Below are 21,308 nucleotides of genomic sequence, written 5' to 3'. Positions count from 1 at the left end.
TCGATTATAAAACTTGTTGAACAAAATCTGCGCTGCAGAAGTACTGTCTTATAAGAAGGTTTTTGCAATTTTAGCTCCGCGTAGTATAGAAACCGCGCTCTCAGAGTACCGCTTTGTAGGAGGGTTGATGTATATGTAATTTATGTAATATATGTATATATATATATATATATATATATATATATCAAAACGCACGGACTCGTATGGACAAGGTCGCGAGTTCAAACCCCTCTGGAAAACCTGACATCGTGCAGTTGCGATGTCTGTTTTCTTTTGATAATATAGATAAACTAGTTGGTGTTGGTATTTTGCCTTGAGGCAAGTTACATGAACTTTCCGACATGTGTAAATAATCGACTTAATCAATAAGAAATAGATTAATTTATGAGAGATTAAAAGTATTCTGAGTTGATTTGTTACACGTAATTGAAAACGAACGAACAGTATTATCTAAAAGCAAATTTTCAAACATCAACAATTTTTATATTTGAACCAGTTTCCGTAGGAATGGTTTAGTATGTTCATTAAGACCAAGTACTCTATTATTATACCAAGTAAATCGACTAATTTCAATTTTAGCTAACGCCGAAAAAACTAGTCATTTTCTCAAACTTTGATGAATTTATAAAATTAAACTGCTTGTCGTAAGGCCTTAATATTTCAGTAAGTTTTATAAGACCATGATATATATCGCTAAAAAAAAGTTCCATGAAAATCGGCTTATTTTTTTTTTAACAGTTAATTACAAGAAAACGGCTCGGTAGATTTTCACCTAAAACTAATCAGCACGATCCCCAACCAATATCTTTCGAACAGTTTTTGATTTTTTTAAATCGGTTCGGTAGTATGAGCTTAAATGGGGACGAAAAGTTTAACACTTTTTTTTCAAATTACAAAGAAACGGCTTGGCAGATTGTCGCACAAAACTTACAAACGATAGTCCTCATCGAGGTACATCAAATGGCTTTTAAATTTCTGAAATCGGTTCAGGCGTTTTTGAGAAAACGTCGATGAAAGATCTAATTTTGAAAAATGCCAAAAAAACGATACCAATTTTTGCAAACTTTGACGAATTTTTAAAGTTAAATCAATTGACGTAGGGCCGTAATATTTCAGTATGATCTAGAAGACTATAGTATCTACCGTAAAAAATAATGATAAAAATCGTCGAATCATTTTTAACTTCCCGTAGGGTAAGTTATAGTAATCGCAAAAAAATCGAAAATGAAAATTTTTATATATCTTTACGTTTCATAGGTTTCTGAACATTTTGGCATACCTTAGAAAAAATGGATGTATGTGTGTGTGTGTGTGTGTGTGTGTGCGTGTGTGTATGTATGTGCGGATACAAATTTTCGTCGACGATTTCGGGAACACGAATCAACTGATTTAAATAATTCAAAAAACATTCGATTCGTATTGATAAGGAGACGTGCAGATTAGTTTTTGGCGAAGGCAGGTCCAGCCGTTCCAGAGATACGGGGCAAAAAGTGCCGAAAACGGTAACTCAGTTTTTAAGAGAACGGAGCGTCCGATTTTAATAATTCAAAAAACATTTTACTTGTATTGACAAGATAAAGAATTGATCAAATTTTCATAAAGGCAGGTCTAGCGGTTTCGGAGATCTAACGAAAAAAGCAAAAAAAAAAGCCAATTTGGCGGTCAAAAATGATCATTAGACATATGCACATCAAATTTTCAGATATTTTATAGAGATTTTAACAATAAGTATAAATTTTGTTTATTTTCCTATGGGTTCCATACCAATGTTTACCCGTTAGACAGCGACGCCGCGCTTACGCGCTTTATATTTTGTCTATATGCAGTTAAAGCAGTACGATTGCTTTGAAAAACAAGTTTAGATCTTCCAAAATATGTCAAAATAAAGAAAACAATTTTTTTTTTTAAAAAAAAAAAAATTAATTTTTTTTAAAAAAAAATTTTTTTTTAAAAATTTTTTTTTTTCAAAAAAAAGTAATTTTTTGTCCAATTTATAGTTTCTCAAAAATCTTATTTTTTTGAAGTAAATTTTTTTTAAAAATGTTAATCGTTTTTAAAAAAAATAATTTTTGGTACGGGAAGTTCCAGCAATTTGCCTTAAGGCACGATGCCCTAATTGCCTTAAGACAGAATTCCACTTACAGCTAGTTTTTTAACACTTAATTACAAGAAAACGGCCCGGTGGGTCTTTATCAAAAACTAATCAGCACGATTCCCAACCAATATCTTTCAAACGGTTTTTGAATTTTCATAATCGATTCAGAATTGCGGGCTAAAACGTGGACGAAAAATTTTTCACTTTTTTGCTATTTATAAAGAAACGTCTTGTCCGATCGTCACACAAAACTGACAAACAATAGTCCTCATCGAGACACATTGAATGGCTTTTAAATTTAAGAAAACGTGGATTTACGGCAAAAAATCTGTTCACATACACACACACACATACACACAAACACACATACTTTTTCCAAATTTGGTCTCATTCGATTCAGAGTGGCTTGAAACGTCGAGAAAACATAAAATTAGCGAATCTGATTTTTTTATGAAAACAAACTTCTCCTTCGGGAAGTTAAAAATATGTTTTCAATAGGAAAAAGCCCATTCCGGGCACTGCGGTGTGAAATGGCAATCGAAAGCCTCTCACACTGTTCTTCCCTGAATCGAGTTTGAGTTTATCGAAGCTCACGTACTTGCCCTAGGGCAGCACTATTTATCATAATTATATACATACATAATATATGTTTTATTCCAGCAGTTTTATATTACTTACCTAATTATAATTTTTTTTTGTACCAAATTTCAGCTACCTTCAATTTCCTTCCGTCATAGATGATATGAAAGAAGTGATTGAAGACAAAACTATTCAATTCAAAGAAGAATTACGAGTGCGAATTGATAAATTTATTAATGAATTAGAAAAATACGCAACACAAATTGAGGAATATTCGAGCTGGGGTGATTTTGATGACCTTTTTAAATATCGAAAGAAAGCTACTGCTCTGGACAATAAGTATGATGTTGAGATGTGTATAATGTGCACTTGCTAAAAAAAATCATCTTAATTATATCAATAATTGATAATCAGGATTTTTTACAATAAGGCAATCATTATTTTCGTGAAAATATATGAATACTGCCAACTTAAAATCAGTAGCTTAAACAATGAATATTTCTCTAATGAGTCTTATTTTTTCTGGAAGAGCTTACTTAATTTTTTGCCATGTTTAAATTTTTTTCTGATTGATGGGTAATTGTTCAATTTGCTTGTTGGTCAGATTTTAAAATTGTACACAAATATGCAACAATAAATTTGTTTAGTTTTCAAATAAAAATAAAAAAATAATTATTCATGCTTGATGAGTTGCACTTATTTTAGTCCAAACTGATGAGATTATTCTTTGACGATTTAGTCTTCTACGTTTTTGTTGTTATAAATTTAAAAAACAAATTGTGTTTCTGTTATTAAATTTTGTATGCTATGCAGATGTTGAATAAAAACTAAATAATACTTCAAAAAACGTACGATGATTTCTAAGTTTAAGGGAATTCTAATTAAAAGAGAAAACAAATTACACGTGTGGATTATAAAATGAACATATACTGTATTTAAATTTTTTTTTTGAAAATTCAGACTTATAGCAGCTATGGAGAAAATTGATAAGATCAATGAAGAAGAAGTCGCATTTGGATTTGAAACAACTCAATACCCTCTTCGAAAACAAGTTCATGACAAGCTGGGACCATATAAAAAGTTGTACGATAACTGCGCACTTTATTTGGAAAGTTACGATCTGTGGATGAACTCAAAGGTAAGTTCATGTGCTTAAATTGAGAAATCCTTAAATTTTAGATAAAAAATTTACTTCTCATTGTTTTTATCAGATTGGCTCATTTGATCCAGAACAAATTGATTCAGATGTAACAACATTCTACAGAACTGTTTATAAACTTGAAAAACAGTTCGGAGACGTGCAACCTGCACCCCGAGATATCGCTGTAGAGGTAAAATTAATCATTAAATTTGGTATTGATTTAAATATTTGTCAGAGACATAACGGATTATTTTTGATGATTATCTGGTAATAGTTCGTAAAATATTCTGTTTTCGTAATTGAAATAAATATCAAATGAAATTATTCATGGTCTTGAAGCGAATTCATATGCATTATAGACAGGCTGTGTAATAGATTAGAATAGAATTTTGTGAAAAATGTAAGTGAATCGAGCGGTGAGTGTATTCGAAAAGGCAAGTCGTAAAATAGTTCTGAAAATATAGTTTTAGGGAACAAAATTTTGATAATAAACATCATGTAAATCGTATAAAATATAATATTTTGAACATATTTTGTTTTAAGTAAACCAAATATATCTTTAATATACAAGGTGCGCGAACGTATCGAAGACTTCAAGGAACGAATGCCTATTATTCAAACTTTGGGTAATACTGGTATGAAAAAGCGTCATTGGGATCGTGTGTCTGATGTCGTTGGAATACCAATACAATTCGATGAGAAATTAACACTGGCTAAAGTTATTGATTATGGATTCGATGAATTTGTCTCGCAATTTGAAGCTATCTCAGAAGCAGCTACTAAAGAGAATAATCTCGAAAAAGTTCTTTACAAAATGCAATCTGAATGGGCTGATATTGCATTCAGTGTTAACGTTTACAAGTAAATTGTTTTTAAATTTGGTTATACTCCTTATTTAATTACAACAACAAAATAATGTTTCAAATTGAACTTCTTAATATTAACTGTACTATAACAGACAATAATAGTTAACGATACAACCTTAGGAATGAAATTATTTAGTTTACTTCCATATAACTAAGAACTATAAATCATTGACATTTACAACATTATTATTTTATAATAATGCCAAATTAATTAACAAAATATTTTTGTAAATTTTTGGTTAATATACTAATTATTATTAAAATTTTCAGAGATACTGGCACTTGGATTTTGGCAGCTGTTGATGATATCCAACTACTTTTAGATGACCATATAGTCAAAACGCAAACAATGATGGGGTCACCATATATAGGACCGTTTGAAGGCCCAACATCGTAAGTTGTAATATATATGACAAAACTTATTATATATTCATTTATGTTGAATATTCAAGTAATCATATTTAAGGGAAATTTTATTATGTTTGGCGTAATTTAATTATAATGAATTTCTAATGATTTCAACTGTATTAGGACCATGATTATAATCGCTATTTATGAAGTGCTGTTTTGATAGATTGTCGATTATCTATTTACATGGAAATTTAGACATGTCATGTGTAGGGAGTGTTACAAATTGAGCTATTAGCGCCATCAATATAATATGCTTTTACTTTGGGTTTGATAAAAAAAGATATCATTAGGTTTGGTAAAGAGAAAAATATTGAAAAATAAAACAAAATGGTTATAGTTGCTAATCACACATTTAAATATTTAAATGAGAATGTTACCAATTTTAACTTTTTTCTTAATTGGTCAATCAATTGCTTTTTTGATCATCCAATATTTTTAATATCTACTGTCAAATTAGATCTATTGTTACATCTTACTATTTTAAATAGTAGCTAAAAATAAAAATTGCTGAGCATTATGTAAATATAAAAAGTGCGAAAAATTTAGTGTAATTTTGCACATCTTTGTTAAATTTACCGTTAGTCGTAAAATCCAGTTATCTTGCATATTATAAGTAATTTTTGTTCTAATATTACATATATAAGTATATATGCGTTTATATGAAATAATTTTATTATTATAGTATATGGGAAAAGAAGTTGATGTCATTACAAGAAATATTGGATGAGTGGCTGAAAGTTCAAGCAACATGGATGTACTTAGAACCCATTTTTTCTTCGCCTGATATTCAGCAACAAATGCCTGAAGAAGGCAGAAGATTCAGCGCTGTGGATAAAGTAATTATTAGTATTTTAAATTAATCTTTCTGCAGATGATATATTAGTATGCTATTTTATATTTATTTATGTTATCTACATAGTTGCTCAAAAAAACTTCTGGTTTTGTCTCAATATTTATGCTTAATCCAGATTTAATTCTTCTAGATGTGGCGAGATATTATGAAATCCGTTGCAGAAAATTCCAGAGTGTTAGACGTTATTGAAATTGATAAAATGTCAGAAAGGTTGAAAAAATGCAACAATCTATTAGACGAAATTACAAAGGGTCTCAATGCTTACCTAGAGAAAAAGCGATTATATTTCCCAAGGTTAAATTTTTTTTATTTTGTAATTCATATTTTATGTATTTATATATTAACTTTACGTACTCCGTTTACTAGGTTTTTCTTCTTATCAAATGACGAGCTACTAGAAATATTATCTGAAACTAAGGATCCTACCAGGTAAACTTGCGCAAACTTTTAAATAAGAAGTGTTAACTTCTATACTAATAAAGCATTATTAATGCAAGGTGCTATAAATAAAGTTCACTTATCTCAGATCAGTCGTATATGACTTGATATCAAATCAGAGATTTTGTTATATGAATAATGAATTTTCTCTAAAGTCTTTAAATAATATAGCTTCCTTTACATTTACTAATTCAAAATATACTTCTTAAGGAATTGAGAAATTCTCACAGTGCAAAACCAATCGATGTTAGTTTTCAGCTTGTCGTTTATTCTTGGTGGAAAGAAACTCACACAATAAGTTTTTGAAAATGACTAATCAGATGTCGATAAAATATTTTTTTATACAGGGTTCAACCGCATTTAAAGAAATGCTTCGAAGGTATTGCCAGACTATCATTCACTGAAGACATGGATGTTACAACGATGAAGTCGAGTGAAGGCGAAGTTGTACCATTAGTAGATGTTATACAGACGGCTTTAGCTCGAGGAGCTGTCGAAAAATGGCTAGTCGAATTAGAGACAGACATGAAAAAATCGGTTCATTTTATGGTGAAAGGCTCTTTCGAAAATTACCCGGAGGTAGTGAGGCATTTCTGGGTATTGCAGTGGCCTGGACAGTGTGTGAGTTGAATTGATCAGACAAAAATTTTCGAAAAAATTTTACGTTGAAAAAATTACATTTTTGAAAAACTATAAATTTTTGACAAAAATTGTCTTTTTTTGAAAAAAAAAACATTGAAATAAATGTTTTCTTTATTTTGAAATATTTTGGAAATTCTGAACTTTTTTTCAATGCAATCGTACTGCTTTAACTGCACAGAGACAAAATATCGAAGCGCGTAAGCGCCGCGTCGCCGTCTAACGGATAAACATTAGTACGGAACCCATAGGAATGTAAACAAAACTTATACTTATTGTTAAAATTTCTACAAAATTCTGATAATTTGATGTGCATATGTCTAATGATCATTTTTGACCGTCAAATGGCTTTTTTTTTACTTTTTTTGTTAGATCTCCGAAACCGCTAGACCTGCCTGACCAATTCTTCAACTTGTCAATACAAGTAAAATGTTTTTTGAATTATTAAAATCGGACGCTCCGTTCTCTTATAAACTGAGTTACCGTTTGTGGCACTTTTTGCCAGTATCGTCGAAACGGCTAGACCTGCCTATGCCAAAAACTAATCAGCACGTCTCCTTATCAACAGCAATCGAATGTTTTTTGAATAAGTGAAATCGGTTGAACCGTGTTTCCGAAATCGTCTACGAAAGTTTGTATTCGCATACACACACACATACATCCATTTTTTCTAAGTTATGCCAAAATGTTCAGAAGGTTTTGAAACGTAAAGATATATAAAATTTTTTATTTTTTGTTTTTTTGCGATTACTATAACTTACCCTGCGGGAAGTTAATAATATTAATAATAATTCAGGAGCTATTACTAAAAGTAATAAAAATTGGGTTTCTTTTCTGGTGGTTTCATACAAACAATGAAAGTGCCATATTGTTTTTATCTAAATTAGAATTAAAAAATAGATTTAAAATCTCCGCATTTTGACCCACCGGTATTATTGCATATCAGCTTTGTCCTTAATTTTCTCCAAAGATTTAAGGTCTTTTAAACCCTTAAACTGTTTCTATAAAATAGAATAATTGTATAGAGCAGTTATTAGAATATGATAGTTCAATACAATCTTATAATTCTTAAACGTGATATAAATTTTAAACTTCCTCGATGATTTACTTAACAACATTATTTGCACGTAAAATTTTCTATATGTGCATTTTCTTTTATCATCAGAAATAAATTTTTGAACTAGCGAATTTGTTCCTGTTACATTTGATGAGCTATGTGTACGAGTGTCGGCTATAGACGACATCCAGACTTTTGTTTAAAGATATCGACTATGAGTTAAATATTAAGAATTCTAAATTGTTATTATGGATTTTAGTTTTTAAGATGTATAATTTTTATATAAATATAATTGTTAATAATGTTCGGAAAATCTTAAAATATATCTTTGTGTAAATATGCTCGTACAGCAGTGTCACTCTTGCGGAAAACTCTGCCGTAGCCAAAGTGTTAATAGCAATGAAAATAAAGTGTAATATATCCGAATCAATTGATGTGAAATATCCAATTTGATATGAAAATTATGAGTAATCTAGTTTCATGATTGCAATGTTTTCTTCTAAGGTGCAAGCAATTGCAATGACCTATTGGACCTTAGAAATTCACCAAGGCTTTGAAGCCGGAGGCAATGCACTAAGCGAATATCTGGATAAATGTAAATTTCAAATATCTAAGATTGTAGACTTAGTAAGAGGAAGACTAAATGAACAGAATAGGAAGACGTTATGTAAGAGATCGTTAGTTAATTTATTTTGTTTCCTAGATTTTTTAATGTTGATCGTCTTTTATTTCAGCTGCTTTAATTGTGTTGGATGTGCATGCACGTGATGTTTTAGCCGAGTTGGTCGAATTCAAAGTCATTAGAGATGATGATTTCAAGTGGTTGGCTCAGATGCGATATTATTGGGCAGTGAGTATTAGTACAGCAAGAATAAAAAAAATTCTCATTTTATTTCTATCAGCTTGTCTACCAGCCCAATTGGTGTAGTTTTTTTTACATTAGTCACGAATATTATAGCTAATTCCGGGTGGATCCTTGAACCAAAATTGTATTAGAATAATAAAAAATGCGCATTTTTGATTAGCATTATCTATGTTTGAAATATCAATTTTTGTGTTTCACTGGTCAAGGTACAGAAAAAGTAGTATGTTGAGTATTTGAAAATTTGTATCATTGTGCATTGATTTTATTTTATATTTATAATATTATTTACTTTATTGCATTAAATTTATTTTAGTTTTTCTTACAACTATTTATAAAAATTATTATTGAGCGATCGCGCAGTCAGGCGTAATTCGTTTTAAATTAGCACCTTAAATAAAATATAATAAAAGTAATATTTTTTTTACAGGATAACAATTTAACCACGAAAATGATAAACTCCATGCTGCCATATGGCTACGAGTATTTAGGCAATACTGGTCGTCTGGTCATCACACCACTGACTGATCGATGTTACAGAACATTGTTTGGTGCTTTACATCTTCATTTGGGTATTTATAACTTGTATTAAATAATATTCAAATTTAATTTCAACTCTTCTTACATAAGATACTATTTGCTAGGTGGTGCTCCTGAAGGCCCGGCTGGTACGGGTAAAACTGAAACCACGAAAGATTTAGCAAAAGCCGTTGCGAAGCAATGCGTTGTGTTTAACTGTTCAGACGGTTTAGATTATATTGCCCTTGGAAAATTTTTTAAGGTAAAATGACTGAATATAAATAAGATAGAAAATGGATTGAAAAAAATTATATTATTTATGTTGTTCGGATGTATTTTAATATTATTATATTGGCCATGAAGTTGACAATCTTCATGGCATTGAGCTTTTATACGGGATGGTTGCTACTCCTGGTAAGAGGGGATAGAGGAGAGTTTAATGGGACAAGTTATCCACTTCTAAAAGTAAAGTCCACGAAATAACATGTGTAATAAATAATAAATAAATATATCTTCCCTCATTATAACTTAGTGATAAATCAGTGATTGTAATAAGAACTGCAACAAATGCATACAAATATAAAACAAATCAGTGTTCACAGCTACAAGGGTTAAATTGTAACCCAACATCCTGAATTATCAAAGGAGAGTTTTAATAAATTATAACTACGTGACGGTATACATATGTAATATAAAATATTATTGTAATTCTCAAATTCTCAAAATTATATTTGGATATCATTATAGTCATTAGCAGAATCAATTTACAATTTTTCTGCAGTTTCTATGAGCACCTCTGCTTTTGTTATTATATTTTTTTTGTAATGAAATGTATCTCATGCATCTCATTAATAGTTATTGATTATATTTATATCTAATAAATAATTATTACGTTAAGAATATAGTTCTTTTTTCCAAAATTTCATCACTCTTCTTGACGATAGTTTGAAATCATTTATGTTAATTTTTTGAATATTATTATTTAAATCTAGGGTTTGGCTTCTTGCGGAGCCTGGTCATGTTTCGATGAGTTCAATCGAATTGATTTAGAAGTATTGTCTGTGGTGGCACAACAGATTTTAACCATACAGCGCGGTATTATGGCAGGTGTTGAGAAACTTATGTTCGAAGGAACTTTGTTGAATCTTGATCCTACTTGCGCCGTATTTATTACCATGAATCCAGGTTATGCCGGACGTAGTGAGTTGCCTGATAATCTAAAGGTAAAAAAAATATATTTTATTTTGTTTTTATAGTACTGCAATACTAAGAATATTTTTGATGTTTTTTTGCAAACGGCATTCAAATAAAATTTCCTAATTTTTGTTGTGAAATATTTAGTAAGTGCATGACATGCTTGTATAACTATAAAATTTGTATTGTGCTTATCAATATTCAATTAAAATTTATTATCGATTAATTTACTATCATTTTTTAACTTTTCTATAGTTAATTGCATCTTTTATTTATGTTAAGGGGCACAACTAGTGTGAAATTTTCAAAAAATCGAATTTTCAATTTTTCCATATTTCGATAGGTTATACCTTTCGATAGGTTATATATTAAAAATAACATACTACAATTTTAAATCGATATATCAAATAGTTTTTGAGTTACAGCCATTTAAAAACTATATATATATATAGTATATAGTATAACGATCATTTAATCTTTTAACGCGTTATTCTCGAAACAGCATTTTCCGAATTTGCTGCAGCGATTACTTAAAAACAAATGATCCGATTACTATCAATTTTTTTACATGTTCTATATATAGTTCTCAGTCCAAAAACGACCAAAGTTTTGGGTAAAATTCGACTTTTTTTAAAAAAACGCCGTCATTTTGTCAATTTTTTATTTTTTTTTTCTTTATCGTAGTTCATTTTACAGACAATATTATCTAGTTTAACGAGAATTTTTTTTTTAATTTCATTCACGTAGAAGGCCGGAATCACTGCAGCAGTGAAGGGCTTTTTTTTGTCGCGCGGTTGGAGATCGACGATAACTAAATTTAATATTTAATTTTTTCTTCAAAAATTGTATAGTGTATTCTTAAAACATGTATAAATATATTCCTAAAATTTTGAAATGATTGATAAAGTATTTTTTTTAATATAATTTCCCAAAAATCACCTTTTTTTAGGCGGTTACACTAGTTGTGCCCCTTAAAATAATAATTTAATTATTCTAAACTTTTCACTAGTTTTTTTTTTATTTTTTTCTCAGCTTATTACATAATGATTATGTGGGTTAAATGTGAAGTAGATTTCAAAAATGAAAAGGAATAAAATCACTATCGAGAAAAATATACTGTCTAAACTTACATAACACTGTATATAATATAATTCATCTAGTAGTTATTTTTACAGTTCATTATATATAATATAAAAAACTATTATAGTTTTATACTATGGGTAAGTGATTACAGCTATGAGATTTGTATCAGAGTTCCCAAATTCGATACCGTCCACGAGTAGCCAGATTTCAAGCAGTTTTCATTTGGAATTATAGTTAGCAATAAATTTCCGATTAAAAATAGTCCTTACTCGACTTCGCTGCATCAATACAAATTCATCACTATTACAGAAATTGTAAAATAAAATTCATTACATATAGGTAGGACAACTGTTTGGGTTGTCATGTATAAAAACCGACGTAGTTAGTAAATCATCACAATGGCTTAAAGTTCTGATCAATTACTATTACAATATTATATTATAAGTTAGTTATTTTATTATTGAAGATATTATGAATCATTGATTGAATATTATATTTATTTATAGGCGTTGTTCAGATCGGTAGCTATGATGGTGCCAGATTATGCAATGATTTCAGAAATTGAGTTATATGCATCAGGATATTTAACAGCAAAACCGTTAGCTATCAAAATTGTGGCTACTTATAAATTATGCTCAGAACAGTTGTCATCACAACATCATTACGATTACGGTAAGTTATTAGTATAAACTCAATTTTTTTGGCACAATAGTCGATTACTGTTTTCAAGAAAATGTTTTTTGCTGTGGTTTCCATTTTTTTATGTTTTATGTAGTAACTAACGTTACGGATCTTTTACTGCTTTAAAATACACATTTTGAAGTTATTTTAATTAAATGTATTACTTCTAGGAATGCGAGCTGTCAAATCAGTTTTAAGAGCAGCAGCTACGTTAAAGCTACGCTATCCAGATGAGCTAGAAGATATTATTGTACTACGATCTATCAAAGACGTAAATTTACCCAAATTCTTGAACCACGATATACCTTTGTTTATGGTAAGTAAATTTACTAGATTTTCAGATGTAATATTTATTTTGAAATCTATGAGTCCATATACATAAATATCCTGAATTATAATCTTTTTCTAAAATGAGTATTACCATTAGGGCATTACTTCGGATTTGTTCCCGGGCGTAGTTTTACCAGAGCCGGACTACGTTGCCTTTAACAGAGCAGTTGGGGATGCTTGCGTGACGATGAACATGCAATGCACTGATTTCTTCTTAGAAAAAGTACTGTTTTAGATATATTTTAATTTTTAATATTTCACCATTTTGAAATATTTTATTTGTTATAACGTGGATTCTTTCTGGATCAAGAGTTAATCAAACAAAAAAAAATTTAAAGCTGGTTTTTAAATATATAGATAATATAGTATCTATACAAATTGGATAGATACTATACAAATATGATACAGATATAGATAATACGGTTATTCATTCATATATTGAATAAAAATATTTTTTGCAAAAGCTCTATTAAAAATTTATAAGTACAAATATTAACTCTTTATAATATAATTAATATTTTTTTCTAGATTCAACAGATTTATGAAATGAGCATAGTAAGACACGGATTCATGATTGTGGGTTTACCATTTGGTGGCAAAACAGCTGCATATAGAGTTTTGGCAGTCGCACTAGGATACCTTGAAGATAGGGTAACAAAATTTTAATTTACTAGTATAATATTTTATTAAATTGAGATATTACTGAATATTGAATTATAGGGTGAGATGGGCGAACATCGCGCAGTGTATACTGTGATAAATCCTAAATCTATCACCATGGGTCAACTTTATGGACAATTTGATCCTGTATCACATGAATGGTCTGATGGTATATTGGCCGTCAGTTATCGAGAGTTTGCTAATTCTACCACACCTGATAGGTATGCAAACTTTTTTTTAATAATATTTTTTTGTTATTAAATACTTTTCAAGTTTAGCAAAATAAGAGTAATTGGTATCTTCTTCAAGTGTTGCTTACAAATCATGCCGATCTTGTAATTGTTTAGCCACTTATTCTATTATAAATTATTATTTGAATATAATATATAAAATTATTAGTTATTTAAAAAATACAATTATTTTTCCACTTACAAGTTAAGATTATTAGATGAACATAATAGTGAAGTGAAATAAATGTAACAATGCAACTATCAATTACAGTAAAGAAAATGATTAATATATAAGCTCTGATTTAATATTATTTAATATATGAAGAATTTATTATTACTGCTTCAATTATATGATAATCTCAAAACTATATTTTTATAAATACAGATTAGTATGTAATAAGAAAGCAAGTTGTGCTTCAAAATTTTCATTATAATTTCAGATTGCAGATTTACTATTTCATTTTCTATTGAAATGATAATAAATTATGTAACTTTTTGCTAAGCAGAAAGTTTAGGTAAATTCATAAATTACACTTCAATGCCAATTTTTTCAATAATTAGTTAAGCCTCTATACATCTATAGGATTTATGATATCCTATATTTAAAAGAGTAACTTTCTAGAATTGCTTTGTCTTAAAGTGCCAAAAGTGACTATTTAGTTCCTTGGTGTTAAGCTTTTCCTACATGATTCTTACTTTTTGTCTTAATTTTTATTCATTATATATTACTACAGAAAATGGCTTATTTTTGATGGTCCTGTTGATGCCGTGTGGATTGAAAACATGAATACAGTGTTGGACGATAATAAAAAGTTGTGTCTGATGTCAGGCGAAATTATTCAGTTGGCGCCAACAACAAATCTGGTTTTTGAGCCAAGAGATTTAGATGTTGCTTCACCCGCAACGGTTATTATAATATTATTTTTTATCTTAAAACATAATTTGCATAAAATATATAATTTTAGGTATCCCGTTGTGGAATGATTTATATGGAACCGACTACTTTAGGATGGGAACCTTTGTTGTATTCATGGCTCAATACGCTTCCTGCGGCTTTACATGATTTAAATAAAAAGCAATTATTGAGTATGTTTATGAGATTTTGTGAACCGTTGTTCTGGATTACTAAGAGAGGATTTGCGAAAGTATTGGAACATTATAATATTGTATTAATATTCATAATTATTTACATTATTTCCTCTTAATTTGCAGCAAGTATCCGCGTGTTCACAGTCAAACATGGCAAAATCGTTAATGAATTTATTCGATTGCTTTTTGGATGACTTCAGAGATGAAAAATATTTAGAGAACATATCAGATCTCGATGTTCGTGCTCAACTCGAGGTAATAAATAAAAATGTTCCTCTATTGCACCAAACTCATATATTTTTTTTATTATTTCAGGGTGTTTTCTTTTTCTCGTGCATTTGGTCAATAGGTGGACCGTTGGATACGGATGGCCGGAATCTGTTTTCCACAGTATTTCGTGGTCTTTTGGAAAAAGAATTTCCAGCTGAATTATATAAAAACTTGGGAATGTTTATGGAAATACCGCCTCCTCATAAACCTTATATATTTTTGATACCTAAAGATAATTCAGTTTTCGATTATCGATATATAAAAGAGGTTAGTACTATTTTCAAGTTATTAATATTAGTATTTAATAATAGTTTATATAACATTTTTGATTATTTTTAAACTTATAATAGATAGGTTTGTTCAACTATTTTTTTAATTTATTAGTGCTATTTTTTATCTAAAGTAATATTCTTAAATCTTCAATAGATTCTCAAACAAAATTATTAGAAAATAATAACTCACATTATTATTATTAATTTAATTAAATCGAGTGTCTATTAATAAAGTCTTTACTCTTATTATTAGTCTTAACAATTAGAGTAATGACTTTATACTACATTATAAGATTACTATGTCAGAAAACACAATTAGTGTTGTAATAAACACTAAACACTTCATTATTGTATTATTTTGTTATTATGGTTTATTTTGTTATTATGGTTTATTTTATTTATGATTAAATTAATTATTATGATCAAATTGTTTTTAAATATTTAATAATTCTGAAATCATTTGGGCATCGTTCACTTATTATTGAATTATTATAACATATATTGATAAATTTTTCTTTAAGGTAGTAAATAATGATACGTATAAGTTCACGAATATTTTTTAATTGTGAACTTAATGTGCTATACTACAATATTATTTTCAGATGCATATTATAGGTTGTTACAAAATTTATACTAAATATTTACTGTATTTTTTCTAATTGTTACCATGTTTATTTTTAGGTAGCGTTCTGCTTTACAAAGAGCTTCTCCTACTTTCCACTATTTTAATACAATATTTACGTCGTTAACAATTAAATTTATTTATTTTACTCAATTGTTTAATAGTTTCAATAACAATTTTGTAAAGACATTTGAATTTATATAAAATTAAAAATTATAAATTATAAATATTAATTGAAAATATTATTATACTACTTACTAAATGAATACCGTTTTTGTGCCTTGATTTGAAATAAGGGTCTCATGAATATGGATGTATTGTATATAAACATGATATTTATGCATAAATATATACAATCGTTTTACTTTTTATTCATAACAATCACATAAACTAGAAGCTAGAAAATATGTTGTTCAAAAATTAATCAAGTAATTAATAGTTTATTAAATTATAGATTATTATAGAAATGTATAATGTTTGAATAATATGCAGTTCATCAGAATAAATACTAAATATCTATTTTAAACAGGGCAAGGGTAAATGGAAACCTTGGTCAGATGAATTGCAATATGCACCACCCATTCCACGTGATATACCAGTTAACCAGATTCTTGTTGCGACTGTAGATACCATAAGAACAGTTGCTCTTCTCACATTGTTAGTTCAGCACCAGAAAGCACTACTTTTTGTTGGACCCACTGGCACAGGAAAATCTGTATATACTATCGTAAGTGACTTTAGCAATAATTTTTTTTTAATGACTTTTGTACTGAATTTTTATGTCTTTTAGGATTTCTTGCTGAAGAAGAATGATACTGTGAAGTATAAACCTCTCTTTATAAACTTTTCTGCTCAAACTTCGGCTAATCAAACTCAAGATATAATTATGAGTAAGCTGGACAAAAGACGAAAAGGTAATAATCTTGATTCTGATATATACTTTTAACTGTTCTGAGTAATATGAATATTAAATTTGATAAAATTATATTGTATAATTAAATAATGGCATACGGGGGCTTAAAGATCCATAGGTAAAAAGGTTCACCACCGTTATCTCAGAAACAAGTGAAGTATGGTATTTTTCTAACAATACTATTTTAAAGTATATGGTAAAAAATATAAAACCAATTATCGCATTGTATCGTGCGACGTTGCTATCACGAAATGGATGGCCACATTGTCAAAAATAACAAAAGTATTTTATTCTGTTTTTGGTTTGAGCCCTGTTGCTCGTTGATCCCTGAATATAATTTTATTTTTTTTATTCATTATTTTTACTTTAACCTAATAATTGAACTGAATATCATTGATTAATAATAATGCATCTATTAATCCGCAAAATATTTTCAAAATTATAAAAAAAGTATAGTGGGCTTTTTTCTCCCTGGTTATCCCTTTTTACCCCGTCCATGGGGTTATAAGAGCCAGATGATAGATTTTAGATAAATAATAAAAATAAACATAATTAATAATAAATAAACATAATAAATAAATATTTCTATAATGGTTAATTAACTAGGAGTTTTGCTGAATATATTTCAAAACTTATTTATATGATACGCGTCTTCTTGTGACGTAGTTTATTTAGTATTATTTTTGCAAACATTTTATTTTTGGTTTTCATTGTGTTTTGGACATTCTACTAGTTGACTTTCGGACGTATGATAACATTTTATCTTCTTTATCTAGCCGCTTTATCTATCTGTTGGTGAATCATGAGACTATTTTTCCAATCATGAGAGGAAAGGCATTTCGTACTACAGTGACTAAGTCCCTCAGCTAAAAATATTACTAAAATTTGCAGATCTTTATTGAAAATGTTGTTAATATAGAGTATATTAATTAATATTTATCTTCTTGTACAGGTGTTTACGGTCCACCACCAACAAAAAAGTGCGTGATATTTGTCGATGACGTTCAGATGCCAATTAAGGAAACATATGGTGCTCAGCCTCCCATAGAACTGTTGCGAATGTGGTTTGATCACGAAATCTGGTACGACAGGAAAGAAGTCGTCGCAATGAAAATAATAGATATTCAAGTAAATTGGCGAAGAAAATTAATATCTATTTTTATAATTGTTAATTTGTAATTGTGTATTTGCAGTTTATTTGCGGAATGGGTTTGACTGGTAACACCGTCACGGAACGATTTTTGCGCCACTTCAATACTATAGCCATCAGTGAGTTTACGGACTCAATAATGACAGCAATTTATACTAAGATCATGCAGTGGCATATTGATGTCATGGGTTTTGAGAAAGATTTTGATTACATTATTTCTCAAATAGTCGAGGCTACGCTTATTATTTATAAAGAGAGTCGTCTAAACTTACTTCCCACGCCTGCTAAATCGCATTACTTATTCAACCTACGAGATTTTTCTAGGGTAATACAAGGTGTTTTACTCTCCGTTCCAGCTAGTTGTCCTGATATATTATCAATGAAAAAGCTTTGGGTTCATGAAATATTGAGAGTGTATTGTGATCGACTGATTGATGATGGAGATAGAGGATGGCTTTGTAAAAAAATAAACAATGTATGCTCCGAAATACTCTTAGAAGATTTGGCCGAAATGTTTCCTAAAATAGGCAAATTACCAGGACAAGAAGTTAACGAAAATGACTTACGTCAAGTGATGTATTGTGATTTCACAAATCCTTTTGCTGATCGTAGATTATATTTAGAAGTAGAAGATCCTGAAGCACTAACGGAGGTCGTGGAAGGTTATCTAGCGGAATATAACAGCATGACCAAAAAACCTATGAATTTAGTTCTGTTCACATTTGCTATTGAACATTTATCAAGATCTTGTCGTGTACTAAAGCAACCTAGAAGTCATGGTTTAAGCGTCGGTGTCGGTGGATCTGGTCGGCAGTCGCTATCGAGATTAGCTGCTCATATAACTGATTATGAATTATCTCAGGTGAATCGAATTTAGTACTTCTAATAATAATATATTTTTTATTAATATTTCAATAAAAATTAGCATTACCATTATACATTAATGTTTTAGGTTGAAATTACAAAGCAATATGGCGTCGTCGAGTGGCACGACGATATGAAGCTAGTACTAAGAAAGGCCAGTGCATCAGATCAGCATTGTGTGTTTTTATTTACTGATACCCAAATTAAAGAAGAAAGCTTTTTAGAGGATATTAGTAATTTATTAAACTCAGGAGAAATTCCGAATCTGTTTGCAACAGAAGATAAAATAGATATTTGCGAGAAGATGCGGCAAATCGATAGACAAAGAGATAAGTCGGTACAAACCGATGGTAGCCCGGTGGCTCTTTTCAATTTATTTGTAACTATTGTAAGGGAACAACTGCACATTGTGGTATGCATGAGTCCCATCGGTGACAGTTTTCGAAATCGAATGAGAAAGTTTCCGGCTATTATTAACTGCTGTACAATCGATTGGTTTCAGGTATCTCTATTCATTCGTTCATACATAATTATAATTTAGTTGAAATAATATGTATAGTTCACGTTTTTCAGTAATTGATAATTTGGTATTGAAAGCTCTCTATCGACAATAAACAAAAATGCACGTTATGAGCTCATTATGTTCACTAATTTGTTAAAGTTCTGTTCAATTTAGTATAACATTTTCAACGATGGTATGTCGAATCTACATTTAGCTGGGGAAAATTAATTAGTATAATCAACTTTTATTGTGCGTTGTGTGTGTTTTATAATACTAGCATATTTATGTTAGACATTCCTAAAACCTAGGATTACTATTAGCACTATTAATATTTAAACTACCTAAAGCACCTAAATTTATTTATGCTTAAGAGTTATTGTATCGAATGTCTGTCAAATTATTACTATATGAATATTGTTGTTATTATATATAGTTTATGTTTCATAATATTTTTTTATTCTAGCCATGGCCGCAAGATGCTTTGGAGGCTGTAGCAAAGCGTTTTTTATCCACAGTTGAACTTACTGATTTGGAAAGAAATGCAGCGATCGAAATGTGTCAAACTTTTCACACATCTACAGAAATATTATCTGCAGAATTTTTAAGCCGATTGAACAGGCATAATTATGTAACGCCAACTTCATATTTGGAAATGATTAATACTTTTAAAACGTTGCTGGCTCGAAAAAGAAATGAGATAACAACTGCAAAAAATCGTTATGAGACAGGTCTTATGCAACTGGATTCAGCAGCTGGTCAGGTAGGAGTCATGCAAGAAAATTTAGAAGCTCTACAACCTCAACTGATAGAAGCCGCAGCCAATGTGCAAGTTATTGTAGCAAAGGTAGAAACCAGCAAAATACCATTTAATGATAATGTAATAAATCCTTGAAGTGTAAAACAATATATAATATAAACCGCTTTCAAATAATTTAACCAAATTTTTTTGGTATGTTGCAATATTTAACTTTAATTATTATACAAAACATTGCAGCATTAGTTGCTAATTATAGTAAAATGATAAAATTTAATATTTGTAAATTTTTGTTACTGCTATTCGCAGTTTTTTTTAGTTATCTTCAGATATATCGACAATTTGGCACAAATCAAAACAGCTTTTGTTACATCATAGTTCGCGGTGTTTTTAATAAATGATCAAAAATAGTTTTAATATACTATGCACAAATAAATGGGAAAAATAACAAAGTTTGCACAGCCTCTATCTTAATTTTTCACTGTATTGCAGTAACATTAGATCAATTTAATCATCTACGACTATTTAGTAATGTTATAATAAACGAACAGAATCAATTAGTAAACTATTTGTAAATAGTGATCATTTAAATTTAAAAAAAAATACAAAGAGAAACCATGTAAGTTTTATATAAAGTTTTTGTTGATATATATCTTTCTTTCTTGGTTCAAAATGACTCGTAATAACAAATTCACATTTAGGCGATTTTAAAGTATATGAATATTTTTTATATATTATTATTTTATTTATTCTGAATTATTCTATTGGTATTTTGCTAAGGTTGACTTTTTGCATTTTTTATATTTTTAATACTAGTACTTTTGTGCAGTAAAAATTTAATCGTTATTTTAATATTTTAAATACACTAATAAATAAAGAAAGTACACAATATTTACAATCAATATGATAATTGTACCAAAATAATTATTTCACGTTGATGCATAAGTAGTTTCGTCAGACTTGGTGCTTATGATTGACATAAACTTTGAGCATATAAGGCATTTAATTTATCATTATATTTATATTAATATTTTATTCCGTAAAACGGATTTAATACTTATTTATTATATTTCAAAATAATAATTCAATATAATATTTATTTCAAAATAATTGCATTAGGTTGAACATGAAAGCGCCGAGGCTGAGGAAGTAGCTAAAATTGTTGCGGCTGATGAAATGGTTGCAAACGAACAGGTAAATTAAAATTGTTATTAGAAGTTTAATAGTATGAAAT

The 21,308-nt window shown here is 29.2% G+C and overlaps 1 protein-coding gene across 1 annotated transcript in view; it reads left to right on the top strand.

Annotated features, from left to right (window-relative positions):
- LOC113375023 (dynein heavy chain 7, axonemal) overlaps nt 1-21,308 on the top strand; it is a 49,825-nt gene that overhangs the window by 9,389 nt on the left and 19,128 nt on the right. Inside the window, 30 exon segments of the mRNA XM_026614977.1 lie at nt 2,807-3,013; nt 3,635-3,812; nt 3,886-4,005; nt 4,387-4,676; nt 4,952-5,074; nt 5,775-5,928; nt 6,076-6,239; nt 6,312-6,374; nt 6,731-7,004; nt 8,584-8,746; nt 8,814-8,929; nt 9,372-9,513; nt 9,586-9,722; nt 10,453-10,683; nt 12,244-12,409; nt 12,589-12,734; nt 12,846-12,971; nt 13,277-13,399; nt 13,469-13,629; nt 14,373-14,544; nt 14,604-14,783; nt 14,851-14,982; nt 15,043-15,264; nt 16,421-16,618; nt 16,682-16,805; nt 17,757-17,932; nt 17,998-18,816; nt 18,907-19,320; nt 19,784-20,164; nt 21,194-21,268. Of these exon segments, the coding sequence (XP_026470762.1) occupies nt 2,807-3,013; nt 3,635-3,812; nt 3,886-4,005; nt 4,387-4,676; nt 4,952-5,074; nt 5,775-5,928; nt 6,076-6,239; nt 6,312-6,374; nt 6,731-7,004; nt 8,584-8,746; nt 8,814-8,929; nt 9,372-9,513; nt 9,586-9,722; nt 10,453-10,683; nt 12,244-12,409; nt 12,589-12,734; nt 12,846-12,971; nt 13,277-13,399; nt 13,469-13,629; nt 14,373-14,544; nt 14,604-14,783; nt 14,851-14,982; nt 15,043-15,264; nt 16,421-16,618; nt 16,682-16,805; nt 17,757-17,932; nt 17,998-18,816; nt 18,907-19,320; nt 19,784-20,164; nt 21,194-21,268 (5,977 nt within the window).

This window comes from Ctenocephalides felis, unplaced genomic scaffold (genome assembly GCF_003426905.1).
Source record: "Ctenocephalides felis isolate EL2017-DRISC unplaced genomic scaffold, ASM342690v1 CF-g0.4_SCAFFOLD_01886, whole genome shotgun sequence".
In the NCBI taxonomy this organism is placed as follows: domain Eukaryota; kingdom Metazoa; phylum Arthropoda; class Insecta; order Siphonaptera; family Pulicidae; genus Ctenocephalides; species Ctenocephalides felis.
Note: the sequence above shows the minus strand (reverse complement) of the source record. Positions and strands in the feature narration are given on the sequence as shown.